Consider the following 21694-nt stretch of genomic DNA (forward strand, 5'->3'; position numbering starts at 1 on the left):
CTTGTACTATTGTTGTACTATTCTTTTACTGTTCTTCTACTATTCTTTTACTGTTCTTTTACTATTCTTTTACTGTTCTTTGACCGTACAAAGCGTAGTTTCTGGCTGCAGGGAGTGATTATCTCATGAGAGGGAATGGAGACCCGGAGCCGGAAGATGCTTTAACCGAGGGTCACCCGCTACCCCGGGAGGAACCAAACTTCACCTTCCAGCCTCCTCCTTTGCTGAAACTTAGAAATACGGGAGAGAAAAACTCCACGTCCTTCCCAGGCTGCCAGCTGAACCACTCGGGGCAAAGGATTTTCTCTTTCTTTCCTCTCTCTTCCTCCGGCTGCCTCGTTCCCGGTGGGCAGAGACGCTTCCCAGCACGCGCCTGTGCAGAAAGCGGCTCCGGCACCAACGGGAGCCGCAACACAAACACAGTTATCGCTTTATTCCTCAAAGTGCCTTTTGATAAACCCGCGGTATTTACATCCCCACCTCCCGTCGGCTTGGGGAGAGCGAGAGCTTTTGGGCGGTGGGGACCGGCTCCTGCGGCACGAAGTCGGCCTGTAGGAAAAAAAAAAGGCAAATTTGCTGAAATGGCATTTCCCAGCAAAAATGTTGTGTTGGAAATTTTGGGGCCGGCTGCCTGCGTTCAGCCCGCACCGGTAGCGATGCAGCAGCAAGGCCCTCCTACCCTGCAAGGAGAAGCCTTCCGAAGGCGGATGCCTTTGAGCCCATCCTTCAAACCCTCTTCCCCGGGGTGGGAAAACTCATCTCCGCGGGTGCCGGGCTCCCCGTGGCAGCTCCAAATCCGGCGTCGCACACCCAAAGGGGCTGAAAGAGGGGCGATGTCCAGGTCCTTCCCTCACCCGCGTGCCTGGGCAATCTCGCAAGCCGCGAACGCGGGGCAGGTCAGCAGCGACGCGGTCCCTTATTTTTATTTCTTTCCGAGGAATTCGTGCCGAACCCACGAGCTCCCCGGCAGGGGCTGGCGTAAGGTGGAAATAGCCACGCTGGGGTCCCAAACACCCCACGCTGGCAGCCCCGGGCTGGCCCACAGCCACGCACCCACTCAAACCCTTCGTTTCCAGCAGCCTTGAGGGCACGTGCAGTCCGGTGAGTGACAGCTGTCAATCAACGCCGCTGCGCGCTGCGCTCTGCCGCCACCTCGCGGCCGTAATGGTGAAACGCGACGGTGCGGGGGCCCCCCCCCCCGCGCCGCCTGCACCCCCCTCCCTGTCCTGAGTGGGGCATTTAATTTGTAATAACTTAATAAATTGGTATTTTGAGCATTAAAGGGTCGGCTCTGCCTGGGCGGGGGCTGAGCCCCCCCGGGGAGGCTGCGGGTGGGGGGGTTTGGGGGTGAACAGGGGTTTCCCCCCCATTAATTTTGGGGTGGAAAGGTGATTTTTTGTGGGGGGCGGCTCGTGACCCACTTTAGTTGAAATCAGGGGCAACGCGACCCGGTTGCGCTGGGGGGGGGCTGCCCTATAGGGGCCAAATCCTGCCCCAGGCCGGCCCCAGCCCTACAACCAGAGCCCCCCCCCGCAGCAATGGGGTACGGGGCTCTGCCCCACACCCCAATCTGCTCCTTGCCCCGAGGAGCCGGGTGCCGCTGCCCTCCCCACAGGCAACAGCCCCACGACATCCACCCCAAAGGTACCCGGCAGGCGGCCGGGGTGCGCGACGGGGACCCCAAAGAGAAGGCAGTCCTCGGGGGGGGTCACGCTGAGCGGGCACCCTCGCCGGAAGCCCGACCGAAATCCCATCTCCAGGCGGAGGGAGGCCCTGGTCTAATTTCTCGGGAGGCAGCGGGGGATCAGGGGACACCCCGACACCCACCGGGACCTCTGCGACGGGAACCACCGTCCCCCCGCAAAGAGCAGCCCGGGGCGGCCATCACCCCGCATCAGGGCTGCCGGTGGGGAGGGGGCTCTCCGCCAAGCGCGGGGCGCCCACTGGTCCCCAGACTGGTTGGTTCCCTCGTGGACATGGGACAGAGATGGGAGACTTGGGGATACCTGAGAAGGAAAGCGGGGTAACCCCCCCCCCCACTCCAGCCTCCCCGTGGCTGCCCCGGACACGTCCCACCGCCCGGCCACGGTCGTGCGTCCGGGTGAGCTCGTGCCGATGCGCCCAGAGGGAGCTGGGACAGTGGAGTCACCCCCAGCCACCGAGAGCGGGTGACACAGGCAGGACCCCCACCTCACCGGGACGTCCGGCAGGAGCTTGAGCCCTGGACCCGCAGCGACACCCCGCTGCACCCTGCAACGCGGCGGGCTGAGCAGGGTGGGAAAGAAAGAGCCAGAGGCACAGAAAATTATCAGAAACGTGTATTTTTTTTCTTTTTAATAGTAAACCTCTTTACAACAAATATAGTGAAAGAGTTTCCAAACAAAACTCATAAGAATTTTTCATGGTAATTATTATTATTATTATCATCATCATTTTTTTATCTCTTTTTTTTTTTCTTATCGTGGAATATACAATAACGCATCACCATACAGCACAAAAAAAGGAATATTGAAAAAACGAAACGGACGTCTCAACCACGTGCTGCAGTCCCTGGGAAGGAGCCACTGATTGTCAAGGGTGCAGGTGGGGAGCAGGGACGGGAGGGGACGGGACGGGGGGTGACGGCGTCCCCAGGGCTCGGGAGGCTCTCGGCCGGGCCAGACCCCGAGGGTGCAAATACTCAAGAGAAAGATGGAATTAGTCAAAGATCCCCAAGCTCTTGGCGTTAAATCCTCCCTCCCCTCCCAACGCTGCGGCTTGGCTTTCGCTGCACGGCGCCCCAAGAGCCGGATACGGAGAAGAGGACACCCCGGTCCCGGTGTCCCGTCCAGGGGACGAGCGGGACCGTCCCACGGCTGTCCCCATGTGCCACCCGCGGGCGCCGAATCCCTTGACTCGCACACGCACGCACGCACGCACACACACACGTGTGGAGGAGCATCAGGAAAAAAAAAAAAGAGGTTAAAAATATATATATATTTATAGATACACAGGCTGTTTTTTTTTTTTCCTTTTAAATTGCTTCTCAAAACAATAAATAAAACTACTCGGAGGGGGAGTGCACGTCCTCTTTTGTTTCTACCTGCGCAGCGTCCTGGGTGGGGAGAGGGGGAGAGCTGCCTGTGCCGACACGGACGGGCTGAGCTGTGTGGGAGCTCCAACGAACCATCGCACGGAGAAGTCGAGGCGGGGGGGGGTATTCATATATTTTTTTTTCTTTTAGTGCATCATTTAAAGGGTCTATTCTATCTCACAAAGATTGTGGCGGATACCCCAGAGCACACCAACACCCACCTGCTTTCCTTGAGCTACGGGGGGCCGGGGGGGGCGAAGGGGCTGCGGCAAGAACGGGGGGACCCAACGCAGAGGCCATTGGGGAGGGGACCTGCTTGCCAAGGGGGGGCCAGCGGCACAGCCGCCACGGTCCCCACCCGGTTCAGCACCCTATTTGCCCGCCAAAGAGCCATGGGGAGGGGGGGAGTCGTGGCCCCAGCGGGGTGACGGGGTGGGGCAGGGCTGCTTCGCCCCTCGGCCTCGAAGGGAGACGCCGGGAGCCCATGGGGACGTCCCGGCATCCGACGGCACGTTTTCACCCGGGGAACGGATGCTCCGTACCGCTCTGTGGCGTGTTTGAGGCCAGAGAGCGAGGAAGCGCGCCGGCCTCTACATCTCAGTGGGTGGAGTGGCCCCGGGAGGAAAATCCCGCTCCGCAAACCCAGCCGAAGTGAAGAAATCCCGTATTTTCCCCCGCCACGAAGCAGCGGTTGCCCCACGTGCTGGGGGGCAGCAGCCCAGCCCGGCCCAGCGACGCCTTGCGCTTCTCTCCCTCTCCCCGCGGCATCGGGCCGGGGATGTTAGAAAATTTCCCGGTTCCTGGAAAACCATCCCAGCCTGCTCCGAAGCCGCGGCGAGGTGCCCGGTGCAGCTCCCTGAGCCACACCACCCTCTTCTGGCTTCCAGCATATCTCAAAACCGGCATCGCTCTTGGAGAAGGGAGCTCAAGGGGCATAAACTGGAAAATAAAGGGCTTTTCCACCCGCTGGGGAGGAGAGGGGAGCCGGGACGATCCCGTCCGCTCCTCCGAGGTCCCCTATTCCTGCCAGGAGCGTAGCAGAGAGCCAGAGCATCCCTGCGCACCAGGTACCTCCCTATTTCCAAGGCACCCTGGACCCACGGGTGACACGCCAGCGCTTTGGGGACCCTCTGAGGAAAAGCATCCCCGGTTGCTGAAGCCATCGGCAAAGCGGCGGCTCCCGGCCGGGAGCCTGGCAGGATCCGGGTCTGGGACATGGAAAATTGGGGAGCGGGGAGGGATGGGGAGGGGGTTGCACAGGAAGAGCCGAGAGGGTTAAACAAGAAATAGCTGTACAATTCGGCCATGTCCAAAGTCAGTATTATTACAATATACTCTGACAAAAATATAATCTCATTTCATATCAATACAACCAAAAAAAAAACCCAAAAACCAGTTTTCTGTACTGTTACCATTGCTAACATAGTGAAACTCGCTATTTACAGTTACAGTAGCCAGGTAAAATACTACAAGTGAAAGATCAGAGAGAGAGGAGAGGGGAGAAGGACAGAGAGGGGAGATAAAATCTCTGGGGAAAAGGAAAAAATAAAGGGGGGAAAGGCCCTCATACATCCCGAGCATGGCTTCTGGCTTCGGACGGGGAAGGGTGATGGAGGTAGCGAAAACATAATACTTGGTTTATGGGTCTGGTTGAGTGTTTTTGTTGGAAAAAATAAGGAAAAAAAAAGAAAAGAAAAAAAGGAAAGAAAAAAGAAAAGAAAAGAAAAGAAAAGAAAAGAAAAGAAAAGAAAAGAAAAGAAAAGAAAAGAAAAGAAAAGAAAAGAAAAGAAAAGAAAAGAAAAGAAAAGAAAAGAAAAGAAAAGAAAAGAAAAGAAAAGAAAAAAGAAAAGAAAAGAGAAAAGAAAAGAAAAGAAAGGAAAAGAATAAAGAAAAGAAAAAAGGAAAAATAGGAAATAAAAGAAAAAAGAAAAGAAAAAGAAAAAAGGAAAAAGAAAAAAGAAAAGAAAAAAGAAAAGAAAAAAGAAAAGAAAAAAGAAAAAAGGAAAAAGAAAAAAGAAAAGAAAAAAGAAAATAAGGAAAGAAAAAAAAGAAAAGAAAAAAGAAAAGAAAAAAGAAAAGAAAAAAGAAAAGAAAAAAGAAAATAAAAAGAAAAAAGAAAAAAGGAAAAAGAAGAAAAAAGAAAAGAAAAAAGGAAAGAAAAAAGCAAAAGAAAAAATAAAAGAAAAAAGGAAAGAAAAAGAAAAAAGAAACAAAAAAAGAGAAAAGAATTAAAGAAAAGGAAAAAAAAGGAAAGAAAACAAAGTGAAGCGAGAGGGGAAGAGGGAAAGGTGGAGTAAAATGATGGAAAAATGGGAAAGGGGAACAAGAGCAAACCTTCGGCTGAAGCCCAGGGTTCCGGACTCGCCCGCGGCCCCGGGAGAAGCGGCCGGGGACGAATTTTTGCCCCTTCGGGTCTTCAAAATCCCCGAAACATCCCCAAATTGTGCCCTCAGCCGGGGGAAGGCCGAGAAGATGCCGCGAACCCCTTCCCACCGCCACGGGCTGCTCGCCCCGCTCTCTCCAGCGCGGAGGGGACACCCGGCAGCACCCAGCACCCCTCGCCCCGCGGGCGCCTCTCCGAACCCCGGCCGGGCAGCGGCGTCTGCAGCATCTTCCCCAGAGCTGGTGCCAAATTTTCCAATTCCCATCAAAAATGGGGGGGGGGGTGTTCCCAGCTGAGCAAGGTAAGGGGGGAAAAAACTGCAGGAGGTGGAATTTTCAAGGAAAATATGGGATTTTTTTGTAAATTTGATTTTTCCCTGGTTTGCTGAGATTTTTTTTTTGGGGGGGAAGAGGAAAGTGAAAAGGGGGGCAAGCAAAGGAAACATTTTTCTTCCTCCTTGCCCCACATTCCCCCAGCGACCAGCTCTGGTTCGAACACCTCCATCCGCCCTCGGACCCCCAACACCGGCAGCGGCCCCACGGCGACACACCCCGTCCCCAAGGGTCTCCCCGCCACACCGCAACCCCCCGCCGGGGCTCGGGGGTGCCCCTGGCACGGACTCACCCCCCGCCCCGGCCCCGGCCCCAACGCCCTCAGCACCAGCAGCCGGGCTCTTCGCCGTCCCCCCAAATCTGCCCCGTTAGCGTGGGGTCACCCCGTCCCCTCGCCCCCCAACCCGGCGCCGGCTGACCCCTTGGCAGCCCACCCGGGAGTGGGTGAGACCGTCCCCATCCATCCATCCATCTCCCCCCCTCGACGACCCCGCCTGATGCACCCCGGCAACCCACCCTGATATTTTAGGTTCGAGGCATCATTTGGGGTCCTGCTGCGCCCCCAAATCTCCCCCCGGGGTGGGCAGGTGACCTCCCGCCCCGTCCTGCGGCTACGGCTGCCGGCAGCAGCATCGCCCCAGCCAGACCCCCGCGACCTCCTTCCATCCTCTTCCTCCCTGCACCAGCCGGGGGCAAAACCCCCGGTACCCCGGCACACGCCGGCGGCAGAGACCTCGCCCGCTCCCCGTGGCCCCCGGCACATGGACGTCCCCTTCATTGCACGTTTGCCCCCCGCAACGCCGCTCTCCCCGGCGTCGTCCCACCGAGGGATGCCGCGGAGTCGACCAGCTCCGTCCCCACGGCTGCCGGCACCCCAAAAACCAGCCGGCTTCGGCTCTGCCAAACCCTGGGAAAGACCAGCCTTCCCAGGCCGGGGGTCACAGCCGGCCCCCCAACGCCGGCATCACGGCCGCACCCACCAGCCCCACGCCCCCCCCCAAAAGCAGCCGCCCCGGCGCTGGGCTCCCACGTCCCCATCGCCCCGCGGGGACCGGAGGGGTCCCGGAGCGGGCGCGGGGAGAGGAGGGGGCTGATGCCGGCGGAGGGGGGGGGGGTCTGCACCGCTGGGAGTGCAAACCGCCCCGGCTTACCTCTGGATCCGGCCCGCGGCGTCGAGCCCCGGCGTGCGCGTGTTGGGAGGGGTCCGCAGAGATTTCAAGAAGGTAAAGATCAGAAACAGACTTTGGTAAGTAACCACACTTTTAGAAAGTAATATATCATTTTTGAAACATATCAGTGCATACTTCTTATATGAAAATATACACAATTGTATTTCATTCTCCAAAAAAAGGAACAATTAAAAACAAAAGCAAACTAGCCCAAACACAATATATTAGCTGTTTTTTTGTTTTTTTTTTTTTTTTTCTCCTTGTTGTTGTCATCCTTTAAAATTTTTAACGCTACACTTTGTTCAGGTTACACTTTTTTTGTCTTTTTTTTTTTTTTTTTGTAAATGTTTTTTTTTTTCTTCATGCATTTTACACCTTTATAGCCTTTGAGAATAAATAAGCTCCATTTTGCTTCCACATCTCTAAAAACTGCAGCATTTTAACTATTGTCATTTAAATCGTGCAATTTTTTTTTTTGCAACACCCCTTTTTAAAAAATGGAAAATATATATATATATATTTTAAAACTAAACCCTATACAACGCAAAAATTCCAAATTAAAAAAAAAAAATTATACACAATTGTAACTGTCAACAGTACAGATGAGCACGAGAAATAAAATTAGATCAGAAACGTATTTATAGAAGCACAAAGGAGGGTGTTGGTTTCTTAGATTGTCATTCTTCTCGTTGTCTTTTGAAAATTAGGAGGAGTTTACCGGATACTACAGTCTGGGGGGGGTGTGTGGAAATAAAGAATAATGACCCGGACACAAAAAAAATAATATAATAATAAAATAACCCCAAACCCCCAAGAAAATCAAGCCCCCCGACAAAGCAGCCCCCCAAACCGTTTCACCGCCACGGTGAAGCTAATGCCGTATCCGACCCAGGGCGTCCCCGCTCTCCCCACGAGCCGTACTTGCCCGTGGCACCAGCCCAGGGGATCGTCGAGTCTCGCCGCCGCGCTGCTGCGGATCCGCTCCGGCACGGCACGGCGCCGAACCGCTGGCGCTTTCCCCTCCGGCTGGATCTAAACCTGCATCTCTACGTAACCCGGCGCCGGTTTATGTCTTGGTTTGTGGTTTGGGGTTGGTTGGGTTTTTTTTTTTTCCAGGCTCTTGGCTTCAAGGTAGAAGCGTGAACTTGGGAGTCAGGGCATGAAGTTAATGAGCAAAAATGGTTTTTTTGGTTTTTGGCCCCCCTCGGGGTTGCTCTGCACCGAAGCTCCGACGGCGTCGAGTGCCGGGGGGGTGGTCTTCACCGTCTCCTCCCCGCCGGGGTCTCCGGAGCAAGCCGCTCTGCCGGCACCTCCTGCCGCGCCGCTCCCCAGCGGGGGGAGAAACCGTTTGGTTGGGTTTATTTTCTTTTTTTTTTGCGAAGACAAAAAAAATAAAAATATAAAATGAGACCAATGAGACGTCGTTAATCCCGCCTAATTTCCAAAGCAAGGCCGTGCAAAGAGCTCCGGTGCGTGTCCGGTACGCCCGGCGTCGCCGGGTCAGGGTGGGGGGTCAGCCTGGGCGAGGAGGACCACGGTCCGCAGCGTCTCTCCCGCTTCCCGGATGGACAAACGGAGGCGGAGGGAGGGAGATCCGCTTCTGCCGCCGATGCCGCGCCGGCGTTTTGGAGGTGAGATCCGAGTATCGCCCCAGCGCACCGCGGTTCCCACTGGGTACGGCTCGGGGAGGGGGAAGATGGGGTGGGGGGGGTTGAACCGCACAAAACCTGCCCGGAGCCCTCCCCGGTGCCGCGGGGCTCCCACCGCCCGCCCGAGGCCCTCCGGAGCATCGGTCCGGGAGAGGGAATTCAAAATTTATCAGTTAAACCAAAATTTCCATCATTTGGAAAAACTTTTGTGGCAGCAATTCGGTATTCCCAAGATTTTCAGGGGGGAACGGTAGCCAGCCCCTCTCTCGGGGCCTCGTTCCCGCAGGCAGGGATTTCGGCGCAAGGTGCTCGCCCCGGGCTTCGGTGAGCCGCCGGTAGCCGGGCAAAGCTCGGCGTGAGCCGGCACCGCCTCGCCTCACCGGCTCTCCGCACCCAAATTGATTTCATCGCCGGGGAGAGGAGGAAAAGTCAGGGTAGACGTTAGCGCAGAAGGGACGTGCCGGGAGACTTACTGCAACCCTCTTTTTAGCCAGCGGCTCGTGCACCGCCGCGCCCGCCCCAGCAGGATGCGGCCACGTTTTCCCTCTTTGGCCATCGTTTCTCACAGCTCTTAATTTTCACCCAATTTTTGGAGGATCTCCTCTCCTCCTCCAACCACTCACTTTAAGTTGCCCCCCTCCGTTGATGTCAGAATCATCACCAACTTTTTTTTTTGCTCTTGTTTTTCCAGTTAGAAACTTCGGGACAAACGCTTGGTTGGGAAAAGTTTGTAAAACCCCATAAATTGGCGTGTTTTGCCATCATCGCCGTACGGTTTTATGCGATGCGCCTCGTTCAACCCGCTGAGCTGGACACGGGAGGTTTGGCGGAGGGGTACGAATCCCACCGTGACTTTTTGCTCCTCTCTCCTTGCACCGGCTCAAGGCGGGGGGAAGCCGACCCCAGAGCAGCTCCCGGCTCCTCCGCAGCCCCCGGAGCCCATCCAGGCTCCGGCCGTCGAAGGAACCGTTTGGCAAAGGCGGCATCCGGGCAGGTTTTGTGTCGGTTTGCGACCGCGACCCCCGGGGTCGCAACCGGGGGTTGCGACCGCAGGCGGTGTCGGGGTGACAAGGCGGCAGGCTGGGACGGGGACGGGGACACTGGCATCCCGGAGAAGAGCGCCTGCAGGGAGAAAGCCCATCCCTAAAGCCCACGCCAGCCAGGAACAGTCCTTTTTCCTCCAAACCCTCGCGCCCTGAGCTGGCTGCTGCATTTTGGTGTCAGGGAGCTGACGCCCGGCTCTGGGAAAGCGCCGGAGCAAGCGGCAACACGAGGAAACTCCTCGGTTTTTCCTCCTTTTTCCTTCCACTAAATCACCCCGTCGAGACTTCAGATTTCACACACAGCTCACCCTCGCCTCTAGAAACCTTCAGGCAAAATCCCAGAGGATAATTATTTCAGTGGCATCCTTCAAGAAAACCCATTTATTCCTATTTTTCTAATTTAAAGCTTTGGCCCACGTGGAATGGGAAGGCATTTTTAAAATGCATTGACAAATGTTGTTTGGTCAAACCCACAATTTGCTTTAAAAGCAGCAATAACGCATCCTTCCGCTTCAAAGCCGCTGCGCCCGGGCGGCGGCAAAGCTTTCCCCTCCACGTTTGGGAAAAGTTAACTGCAATTTTACAATGACAGCGGCCAGAAAGAGCGGAGTTCCCTTATCTGCCCGAAAGGATGCTGCCTGCATCGACTCTTCAGGCAAACGTAAGGATTAAGCCTTAAAAATCTGCCTCTTATTCCCCCGACACACCTTTACGGGATCTGGGCAGCACAAGCAGGCTGCGGATGAGTCTGCATCCCGTTTAATTTTGAAGCGGGGCTCTCCGTGCCGCATCCCAGTCGATGCCAGCCTGCCTTCCCAGCCGGTTTAGGAAACCCTTTTAGGAAAACCGGTTTAGGAAAACCCTGTTTTAGGAAAAGCGGCGCCTGCCAAAGCCCTTCAACCTTTCCGAGAGCTGGATCGTGGCCGAACCGTCCCTCCCTGCACGTGGACCTCGGGGAGCCCAGGCACTGGGCGAAGGCGCCTTTCGGGGATGCTCCGTGCCCCGTCTCCCCTCGGAGCCCGTCCTGCCGCAGGCGCTCTTCTCTAGGGATACGGTCCGACCTCCCGGTGGGGACCAACGTCCCCGGGGTCTCACCGGTCAGCGGGCACCGACCGCCGCCTGGTCCGCCTGCCCGCGCCGGCTGGCGGGGATGAGCGTCGCCAGGGACTGCTTTTTTTTGGCGGGGACGCAGCTATTCGATTTCCGTCCCCCCCCTTCCCCACGCGTCCGGCTATTCCCGAGCCTGCGGCCCCCGGCCAAGGAGCGCCGTATGTACTGCGTGCGTCGCCTGCTGCGCTAGAATGAATGCCTACAAAATCCTAAAGCTATTTCTCAGGCAGTTTACGATAATTTTCCCCCCCACCCCATCCCATCCCCATAACCCGTTTCGCCCCCGCTCCCCCCCACCTCCCCACCCCTCCCGCCCCCTCCCCGCGGCCCCGCTGCGAACCGGCGGCGTTCCCAGGGACGGCGGGGACCCGTTATGTGACCCAGGTATCCAACCGCATGCGCTTTACGGAGGGGCTCTCCCCCTCGGGCTCGCTGGTGGGTCGCAGGAGGCCCAGGGATGAGCCGAAATCGGGGCGGGCGGGATCGTCCCGCTCGCTGCTGCCTTCGTAGGAGCTGGTGTTGCTGCTGAGGCTGTCGACGGGCGAGCGGCCGGTGGGCTCGTGCCGGGGCTGGTGGGGGAAGGTGCTGAGCGGGGTGGCAGTGTTTCTTTCCCGGTTGGGCGAGACGGGCTCCGACTTGATGCTGATGTTGGGGTTGGTGTTGACAGTCAAAGTGGTGGTGTGGGACAAGTGACTCCCTTGTCTGGGCGGCGGGGTTGGGAGAGGAGGAGGAGGAGAAGAGCAGGAGGGGAGGAAGGGGGAGAAACGGGGAGGAGGAGATAACGGGAAGTCTCTCATTATTCATCTTCCCGGTGGCCTTTCACCCTCCAACCCACAGAATTCATAACCCACACACCCCGCGGCTGAATGAATCCAGAATTACGAATCTGGATTGGATTATTAATCTGGATTAGGTTACAAATCCGGATTCATAATTAGAATTATGAATTATTATGACCCCAGAATTCATAATCCACCCACTCACCATGGCGCATCACTGCCGAGCCAGGATCAGACCCCGCGCAACCCTGCGGGCAGCATCCCTCCTCCACCAGCAGCCCCCCATCCAGCCCCGATCCCACCCGCCGTCCCCGCAGCAGCGACCCAAACACGCGGAGGAGAGGGACGGGCTTTGACACCCCCGTCCCACGGGCACCCCTACGGCTCTGCCCCAGCGCCCCCCCCCGTGGGCTGCGCAAATCCGGCGGAGGGCTCGGACGGGTGGTTTTGCTCCAAGCTGGGAATCTCTTCAGCCTCTTTACTACAACCCGAAATTCCGTCCGGGCTCTCCGCACGTCCTGCAGCCCCGCTGGCGCAGGGTTCAGGCAGCGGCTGGGGAAGCTGCCGCCTGTCCTGCCCGCAAAACGTGCTGCAGGCGGTGGAGGAAGGCATTGCAAAAGCCTGGTGCATCCATCCATCCATCCATCCATCCATCCATCCATCCATCCGGCACTTCATGCTGGGCATGTCAGCGTCTTACTCCTAAGCTGGCTTTGGGACAAAGTCACTGAATCCCCCACTTCAATTCCTGCCTCTTTTCGTCCCACGGTCTTAGCGTGATCGTGGGCAAGTTGCTTAAATCTTTATTTTGACCAGGATACTCTGAAAAAGCTCTGTGTGGACGCTTTATTCCAGACGAAAAGCAGATCCACTTCAGAAAACCTGCTCCGATATGCAAGTGCATATATTTTTTCCGCCTGGAGTAAAGCAATTAATTTCCAATATTAAAAGCTACCCTCTTTCTACGCTAGCGGGACCGCTGTTTCCAGACACCTCACTCTGCAGTGGCCATCCCATTTAACTCTGCCTCTTGCCGGATCTCAGCTCGCCCCACGTGAGGTGAAGAGAGCAATCCTCCCGCTGCGGACAGACAGCAAGAAGCAGCTCTCCGAGAGCATCGCCGCCGCCCTGATCTCATCTGGGGACTCCAGGGTCACTCCTACGAGAGCGGGAGGGACCGGATTCCCCAAACTGGCTGGTCTGGCTTCTCCTGCAGCCGTGGCCACGTCTGCTCCTGCCTCCTAGAAGCGCGGTGTAAACCCACTGTAATTGCCGGGGCCCCGCGGCGGGAGGCTGACGATAACCCAGGAGAGGTGACAGCTCGGGTTCTGCAGGTTTGGCACCTTGGAGGAATTGCCTCTTGACTTTTACAACATCATCTGAGTGGCCCCTGGTACCCACTTCACTTACATTAAATTTCCTAGCGATACGGGAACCAGGTGCTGCTGCTGCTGCTGCTGCTGCTGCTGCTGCTGCTGCTGTTGCTGCTGCTGCTGCTGCTGCTGCTGTTGCTGCTGCTGTTGCTGCTGTTGCTGCTGCTGCTGCTGCTGCTGCTGCCAGGCAGAGATGTTGCCAAGGGACAGCCCGCCGGGTGAGCTGAACGCTGGCAGCGAAGACAACTCAGCGCTCGTCAGCTGATAGTCTGGGAAGGAAGGAGCCCGTCAGTCATTTCAATGTCAAACCTCCTGCAACAGCGCCCCGAGCACTGCGGGAAGATGGCGAGCCGCTCGAGAGACGCAAACCAGCCACGGCTTCCAGAATATCAGCTACTGCTCCCAGTTGCCCAGGGATGCTGGCTATGGGACACCTCTCAGAACCACAGACTGGTTTGGGTGGTGGGAAGGGACCTTTAAAGGTCAGCTAGTGTGTCACCCCCCCCTGCCACGAGCAGGGACATCTTCCTCTGGATCAGGATGCTCAGAGCCCCGTCCAACCTGACCTTGAGGGTCTCCAGGGATGGGGCACCCACCACCACCCTGGGCACCCTGGGCCAGCGTCCCGCCACCCTCGGCGTAAAGAATTTCTTCCTTTTCTCTAGTCTGAATCTCCCCTCTTTTATTTTAAAACCGTCACCCCTTGTCCTACCGCTACAGGCCCTGCTAAAAAGTCTGTTCCCATCCCCATCCCTGTCCTTGTCCGCATCCCTGTCCTCGTCCCCATCCCCACCCACATCCTTGTCCCTGTCTCCATCTAGTCCCCCCCCAGCACGAGCAGGGACATCTTCCTCTGGATCAGGATGCTCAGAGCCCCATCCAACCTGACCGGGAATGTCTCCAGGGATGGGGCACCCACCACCTCTCTGGGCACCCTGCGCCAGCGTCCCACCACCCTCAGTGTAAAGAATTTTTTCCTTTTACCTCGTCTGAAACTCCCCTCTTTTAGTTTAAAACCATCACCCCTTGTCCTACCGCTACAGGCCCTGCTAAAAAGTCTGTCTTCGACCCCATCCCTGTCCCCATCCCCATCCCTGTCCTCGTCCCCATCCCTGTCCTCATCCCCATCCCTGTCCTCATCCCCATCCCTGTCCTCGTCCCCATCCCTGTCCTCATCCCCATCCCCGTCCCCATCCCTGTCCCCATCCCTGTCCCTGTCTCCATCTAGTCCAAACCCTCCTGCCACGAGCAGGGACATCTTCCTCTGGATCAGGATGCTCAGAGCCCCGTCCAACCTGACCGGGAATGTCTCCAGGGATGGGGCACCCACCACCTCTCTGGGCACCCTGCGCCAGCGTCCCCCCACCCTCGGCGTAAAGAATTTCTTCCTTTTATCTAGTCTGAATCTCCCCTCTTTTGGTTTAAAACCATCACCCCTTGTCCTATCGCTACAGGCCCTGCTAAAAAGTCTGTCTTCGACCCCATCCCTGTCCCCATCCCCATCCCTGTCCTCGTCCCCATCCCTGTCTTCATCCCCATCCCTGTCTTCATCCCCATCCCTGTCCCCATCCCCGTCCCCGTCTCCATGTCCCGGCCACGAGCAGGGACATCTTCCTCTGGATCAGGATGCTCAGAGCCCCGTCCAACCTGACCGGGAATGTCTCCAGGGACGGGGCGCCCACCACCTCTCTGGGCACCCTGCGCCAGCGTCCCCCCACCCTCGGCATAAAAACCCTCTTCCTCGTATCTAGTCATCTTCCAGCTTCAAGGCACGAGTCGCTAACAGGACCCCCCCACCGCCACCCCACCCCACCCCCACTGCCGACCACCACAGCCCCCCGAAAGCGCAGCCGGGGCAAACACAGCCCTGTGCTCCAGCCGTGCCCCCCCCATCCCACCCAGGAAGGACCGTGGGGGGGTGAACCCCGCCCCACAGACACCCGCCGGGGGGGGACGGCCGGGTCTAAACCAGACGGACCCCCGGCAGCTGCTGAAACCCACCCGTGGGTGGCCCCGTCCCCGCGCCGCGTGGCGGCAGCAGGGGGCGCTCCCCGCCCGCCGCCGGGGACACGCAGCAGTCGCCGCTCCCCCCCCCCCCCCGCCCCGCCCCGGGTCCCCCCCCCGACCCCGCTATAACCCCCCCCCGGCCCCGCTATACCCCCCCACGGCCCCGCTATACCCCCCCACGCCCCGGGTCCCCCCCTCCGGCCCCGCTATACCCCCCCACGGCCCCGCTATACCCCCCCACGCCCCGGGTCCCCCCCCCCGGCCCCGCTATCCCCCGCCACGCCCCGGGTCCCCCCCCCGGGCCCCGCTATCCCCCCCCCCTCAAAACGTCCCGGACCCCCCCCCCGGCCCCGCTATCCCCCCCCCCCCCGCCTCGAGCCCCCCCCCCAGCCCCGCTATCCCCCCCACCCCCCGCCATGGGCGCCCCCACGGCCCCGCTATCCCCCCCCACGCCCCGCCCCCCCCCCCAGCCCCGCTATCCCCCCCCCTCAAAACACCCCGGACCCCCCCCCGGCCCCGCTATACCCCCCCCACACCCCGGACCCCCCCCCCCGGCCCCGCTATACCCACCCCCCCCCCGGACCCCCCCCCGGCCCCGCTATCCCCCACACACACCACGGCCCCCCCCCCGGGCCCTGCTATCCCCCCCCCCACTTGCATGGGGAGGGAGATGCTCTTCCCACGCATGACTCCGGGAGCCCCCCAAAGTCCAGCCGAGCATCCCAAAACCGGGGGTGAGGAGGTGTGGGGGTGTGTGTGTCATTTTTACGAAGGGTGGGAAATCCTGCGGCGTGGGGAGGGGGGGCGGAAAGCAACCGCTTTGCCAGGAGCTGGTGGAACCCCGGGCCGGCTGTTCCCCCAGAGCATCGTCCGCAGCGTCCGCAGACACCCACAGCTCCCGAGCGCTTCGCCCTCCCTCCCCGCGCCCCCCCACCCTCCCCATTTCTCGCTGTCGTTTTTGGCGTCTGCTGGTTTCAGCCTTCCCCACCCCAGCGGGGCCAAACTTGCCGGCAGCGGCGGAACACAGAGGTGGCTGCGAAGGCGCTGAACCGCCGCCAACGCCGGCGGGGCTGATTGGAGGCACACCCTACAGAAAGTCCCGGATGGGGTTCTTTGCCCTCCGCGGCTCTGTACCCCCAGCACCAGCCGTTCTGGTTTAGGGGCTCCCGACACCCACTGGTTACGACAGCCGCCTCCGCCGAGAGCTTGAACTGGAGCCATCTCCTATCTCAAAGCCGCAAACCATCGGGTTCGACTTAATCGGGCTGCAGAGCGAGCACGGAAAAGGGCACGCGACCCTGGCCAGCGGGAAGCTCAACACAACCTCACCGGCCTGGAATCAGGACAATTCCCACCCCGTTCAGAGGTTAGCCCTGGAAAGAACAAGGGGCAACACCCCAGGCTTGGAGTTTGCTCCGGGCATCTGCACCCTACAGCGATCTACGCCACGATAAACCCCTGCTGCAGTATCTCAAACAAACATCCCAGCCACAGACACCGAAGGCGCCCGAGTGGGAACGTTTCTCTGCTTGTGGTCAACTGCAAGAGAAAAATAAATACAGAAAGCTGAAATTCAGCCCCCCGCCTCCGCCCTGAGCGGTAGCAGCCCAGGGCTCAATTAAAACCTATTTTTGGGGACGTCGGCTGTACGCAGACTGGCTGGTGGACCACACGGCCGACGATGATTTCCACGCAGGGAGAGGAGCCTACTCGTCCCGCACAGGCATCTTCTGGGCTACACCTACTAATTAGGAGAGGGAGTTCCCAACACGCCTATTCTGGGTCCTACCAGACAAGCAGCTCTTTACATTTTTGCAAACTTTTCTCTGAGCGGATGCCAAAGTGAGTTACGCAGGAAACCAGCAAGTCCTTGAAGTCTCGGCGGAGGTTTGACAGGTCGCAGGGGAACAACCCCTTCGCTCGGGCAAGTCTGCCGTAACCGTCGCCTCGGGCCGGTTTGAACCCCACCAGCCCGAATGTGACGTGCCTACGAGCAGGCTGGTTTGCATTCTTCCCAAACTTTTGGGGGCCGGACGCTCATTTTCATTAAGCCCCTATTACAACATCACCCGGAGCTCTCCGGAGCCTGGAGATGGGTGTCGCTGTAATTAGCATCCACTGAAAAGCACCTTCACGCTGCCAGCACGGTGCAATGGGCTATAGCGTGACAGAATCAGGCCCTCGCAGACCTTCCGGATATGACAGTGAGTTCTCAATATTTATATGAGTTTCCCCTTGATTTTAATCCTGTGAAACTCTCGGACTCGACCACGTTCTTGCGGCAGCGAGTTGAACGAGCGGTGACGCAGCTGCTCGGGGAGAGCCAGGCACGTGCTTGCAGCGGCACGTTTCCCTCTCGTATTCAATTATCCGTCGGAAAGCTCTTACGCTGCGCGCTCTTACCTGTGTTGTAGGCTGTGGGCATGGCAGAGAACGGCAGCCCCTGCGTCAGCAAACTCGGAGTAGCCACAGAAACAACCGGTGTGGTTAAAGAGTGAGTTGCTTGGGAGACACCTAACCGCTGCGTGTTCTGCTGGGGAAGCAAACGGAGAAGGGCGTTACAACCCAGATGTGTTTTACTCTGTCGTCCTTGGGGGTTGTGACCCCCCAAAAAACCTCGGTCTGCAGCTGCCCCCCCCCCCGCCCCGGGCATGCACCAGCCTTTGAAGCGGCCGAGGCGGATCACGGAGACCGTGGGAGCAGGATTGATCCATTGGCCATTCCTCACTGCAACAAAGTGCAAACCGCACCGGTTAGAGACCCTTGGGACCCTTGTGACGTTCATTTGCAGGTCACTTGGCCTCGGCCTCGGGTCACCTTCCCACCCCGGGCTGGGCATCACCCGCGAGGACCAGCAACGTCCCTGTGTGCGTGGAGGGGGAATAACAGCGGGCTGCCTTGCTCTGCGTTCCTTCTGATGTAAAAAAGAAGAGCTGCTGTTTTCCAGAGGACGCACGTGAGGTTTGCTGTGCTGCTCAGCGAGTGAAAAGGGACCGAACCAAACCACGGCCGGCTAACGCAGCGCAGAGCTGCCACATCCTCCTCCTGACGTCCAAGAATGACCCCCCCCGCCTCTAAGGCAAGCTGAAGATGCTGAGCATCCGTCTCAGGATTTTAAAGGCACTCCGGCATCCTTAAACTTAAAAACCCAGTGTCGGCAACCTGCCGGCTCGGTGCCCTCATGAGGTTTGGGTGACGCAGGCTTTAGCAGGTCCACCGTGGAAAAATTCTGCCCTTGGACCGGTGCACGGCAGCCTCCCCCCGTGGTTTTCCCGGCAGTTACGTGGGAGGATCTACGGGTCAGATTCAGCCCCTGTTTACAAGGCAGATAATCTGGGCTGTCTCTGCTGATCTGATTTAAATCAGACTCAAGAGGCTTGACTCTAATCTGAAGCACCCCGGCACACGTCACCCTGTGAAGACTGGGGCAGTGCCCAGCTTAAATCACGCCTGGCACCAGGTTGGCTGTGTCCCCGGGGACACGGCGAGGAGCCTTCCTCCCGGCTCGCTGCGAGGCGCCGAGGGCTCCCAGCGCCTTTTAGGGCTGGGCATGGGACCCCACAATGGTTCCCGGCCACGCAGGACTCTCCTGGGATAAGGCCGGAGGCTAAAACCCCTGTCCCTGCCACCTCCGGAGGGTGACGGCACCCCGGCGCGCTGGATTTGCAGCACCCTGCGCCCACATGCTGCCCAGCCCGCAGGTCCCTCCCCGTAACCTGGGGAAGGCGATTACCGGGGCTCTAATTGCTAAAGCCCTGGGGATGCAGGAGCAGGTTTTCCTGGCACAAATCCTGCTGGCAAGCGCCTCGGCCATGCCCACTGCCCACCGGTTAAGGACGCTGCAGAGAAATGCCTTCACGGCGAGCAGGATTCAGCCCCGTCCCTCTCCTGCCTGCGCCGGACCCCAAGCCAGCCCAGCAGGATGGGACCCACAGCCCCATCCCCTCCACCCATCCCGGCAGCCTTGCGCCGGGGCTCTGCGGCTTTCCCGGCAGAGCGTCAGCATGGGGATGAGTCCGGCCGCAACGGAGGGCTGGGGCGGTGGGATGCCGGCTGTGCAGGGGTGTATCGGCCGCGGGAACAGGGCAGCAGCCACCCCGGTTACACCACGAGGCGAGCGCGGGGATGTCAGAGCCGGCTGCGCTGTAGGAAGCACCCAAATTTTCATCCCGATTCATGCAGGTAGTAGGTGCTGAGGCGTGCAAGCTGCCCCCCCGCCCCGTGCCACTCACGCCGCCCTGCGCCTTGCAAAATGCTCCCGGTTGCAAACTGCCAGGCTCGTTACAAAACCATGCAGGCATGCTCCCGGGTGAGACGGCTCGTCGCCTTCGGCTCGATGAGCGGATCCCGCTCTACCCTTCAGATGAGGAGCGCGTAGGGAAAACAGGGGGGGACGCCTCTATGAACCCACTAAAAGAGCAAACCGCGCTGGGAGCCTAAAGCTGCCGGGAGCAAACCCAGGAGGGGCTGCGCCTGCGGGCAGAGGGTTCAGGGGACAAGGGGACAAGGGGATGAGGGGACAAGGGGACAAGGGGACGGGGCAGGTCTCGGCGGAGGGGCGGCTGACTCATCCTGCTGCCTGCGTCTAAAGAGGCGGGAGCTGCCATTTAGAGAGAAGATCTGGTGTGTAGGTTGAGCAATATGGAGGGAGCAAATGTGGGGAGAAGGTTAGCAGAGTGGGAGGGGGGTATCTGCACCAGGCGGGATGAATCCGCAGGAGACGGGGCTCTGATTTCCCTTTCCCCACGTCCCCTTCCTGATCCAGCTGTGCTGAGGTCCCTCTCCCCCCCCATCACAGATTTCATCACCCTCCACCTCCCCGCTGCCAGCTCGGCTTGGGCGAGGACCGTGCTTCACTTCAGGCAAAAATCAGCCGGGTTAGCGCAGAAACAATTAAAACTGTTAATGCCAACCCGGCTGATTTTTTGCCTAAAGCAAGCTGCTCCTCCAGCTCGGAGACAGGCAATGCCCTCTGGCAGCGGGAACGGTGATGAGCAGATGGGGAGGCGGGTGGTGACTGTTTTCACTCCACAGATGGGGAAACTGAGGCACGGAGCTGCTGGGAGGGAGGGCATTAAGCAAGAAGGGGTTTGGGGCATGGAGAGCGGCAGAATTCAAGTCTGCCAAAGCCCTGGCCAATCCTTCCCCTGGCCAAGAGTGTCTCCTTGCAGGCTGCGAGAGGTATTGGCTTACTCCTGTGTTTTTGGAGAGCTTTTCCCTGGCTGCGTTAGCTGCATCCTACAGCGGCTCTCGCCCTTTCCTCGCTGCGCTGACCTGTCGCCCATCTGCCCTGCACCAGAATAGCAACAGAACAGGGTGAATCATTGCCACAAACAAGGTGGTGTTCACTTTGCTGGCGGGGGGGGGAAAAAAAAAGCCATAAAAATAACATGGAAAACTGCCTCTGTGCACAAAGGAGGTTTAGGGAGTGCGCTAGCCAGCCAGTGGATTTACACAGGCTTTAAATAATATCCTTAATATGGGAAGAGCCTGATTTACTCCCCATCTCTCATGTGGTGGCAGTGGGCCAGGTCTTCCCGTGCTGTAAACTGCGGTGGCTCCAGCGAAGCCCACGGGGCAGGTCCCCGGGCGGTGCCGGTGCCCAGGCTGGCTCCACGCGGCACCGGCCCCAAAAGGGACCTGGGCTGACCTCCCCCGGGGAAACCAGCCCAGCTTTTTTTGGCCTTGGTGGAGAAACAGGCACTTTACAGCTCATGTCAGCTCCTTCTTTTCCATAGGGAACCTGATTTTCCTAAAAGAGCGTTTTTCTCGGGATCGATTTTCTGTGGCAGGACTGGCTGTGACGTTTGCGCTGGTGCCCGCGTCCCGCCGCGGTCCCAACGGAGGGCAAAGGGGCCGGTGTCCACCCCCTACGCGCGCCCCACGCCTTCGCCGAGCCAGGGCAGGGTGCGGGGACCAACGGGACAAGCGGCCCACGTCCCACCCCGATGCGCGCTCAGCAGGGAACTCACCAGAGCCAAGTGGTCCTCCGTCTGCCCGCGGGAGAACAGAGAGAAAACCGAGAGGCACCGTTAACTCGACAGCCCCGCCAACCGCCGCGCCGCCACGCTCACCGGCACCGCGCCCTCGCCTACCACGAGGCACGTACAGTGCCTATGGGTTACACTGCTGCCCGGCGCAGGGCTTTGTGCCGTGCTGTTTGCATCCGGCACGGTGCAAACAGGAATCCAAGCCTTCCTCCTTGGGTCTCCCCGCCGGCACAGCCCCGGCCAGCTCCCACCGCTACGGCACAGAATAGGTGCCCGCACCACATCTGCTCCAGCGCAAGGTCCACCCTGCAAGCCGTCTGCTGGCGGGGGACGCGCTCCCACCCCCGGCTCCTCGCAGACCTCTGCCGGGCACTCACCAAATGGTGCATTAGCCCCTTCCCGCTCTGCGAGGTGATCACGCGTAAATCCGGCTTGCGGCTGTTGGTGGCGAGCTGCGTGCTGTGGGAGGGCGGTGGCGGGGACTTGGCCGGGATGATCTTGCCCAAGCTGCTGCCGTTGGACACGGGAAGGAGACCCGGAGAGGCTCTGGCACTCACGTAGCCATTTCCTGCAGGAAAATGGGTGACAGAGAGGTGAATGCACGGTGGTGAATGCACGGTGGCGAATGCACGGCGGTGGCGAAAGCGTGCACGGCGAGCGGTGCCGCAGCGGGACTCCGCGGGCACTCCTCCCCGGGGCGAGCAGCACCGCATCCCCCCAGGCTCCCCAAAACCCTCCTGCACACCGAGCGGGCTCATCCGCAGCCCCCGGGCAGGTACCTGCCTG

At 59.0% G+C, this 21694-nt stretch overlaps 1 protein-coding gene across 3 annotated transcripts in view; it reads right to left on the reverse strand.

The window, feature by feature from the left end:
* Positions 1–11109: 11109 nt before the first annotated feature.
* Positions 11110–21694, reverse strand: part of MEF2D (myocyte enhancer factor 2D) — a 33796-nt gene continuing 23211 nt past the window's right edge. The window contains exons 6-10 of one of the 3 annotated variants that reach the window (XM_059832269.1): positions 21286–21476; positions 20891–20911; positions 17322–17451; positions 12949–13180; positions 11110–11461 (exon numbers count right to left, since the gene is read on the reverse strand). In XM_059832269.1, coding sequence (XP_059688252.1) covers positions 11131–11461; positions 12949–13180; positions 17322–17451; positions 20891–20911; positions 21286–21476 — 905 coding nt within the window. In that variant the 3' untranslated portion in view covers positions 11110–11130. The remainder of the gene's footprint in view (positions 11462–12948; positions 13181–17321; positions 17452–20890; positions 20912–21285; positions 21477–21694) is intronic. The other 2 variants (XM_059832271.1, XM_059832270.1) reach the window with 2 other exon arrangements.

The sequence above is a fragment of the Gavia stellata genome, chromosome 33 (genome assembly GCF_030936135.1).
Source record: "Gavia stellata isolate bGavSte3 chromosome 33, bGavSte3.hap2, whole genome shotgun sequence".
Classification (NCBI taxonomy): Eukaryota; Metazoa; Chordata; class Aves; order Gaviiformes; family Gaviidae; genus Gavia; species Gavia stellata.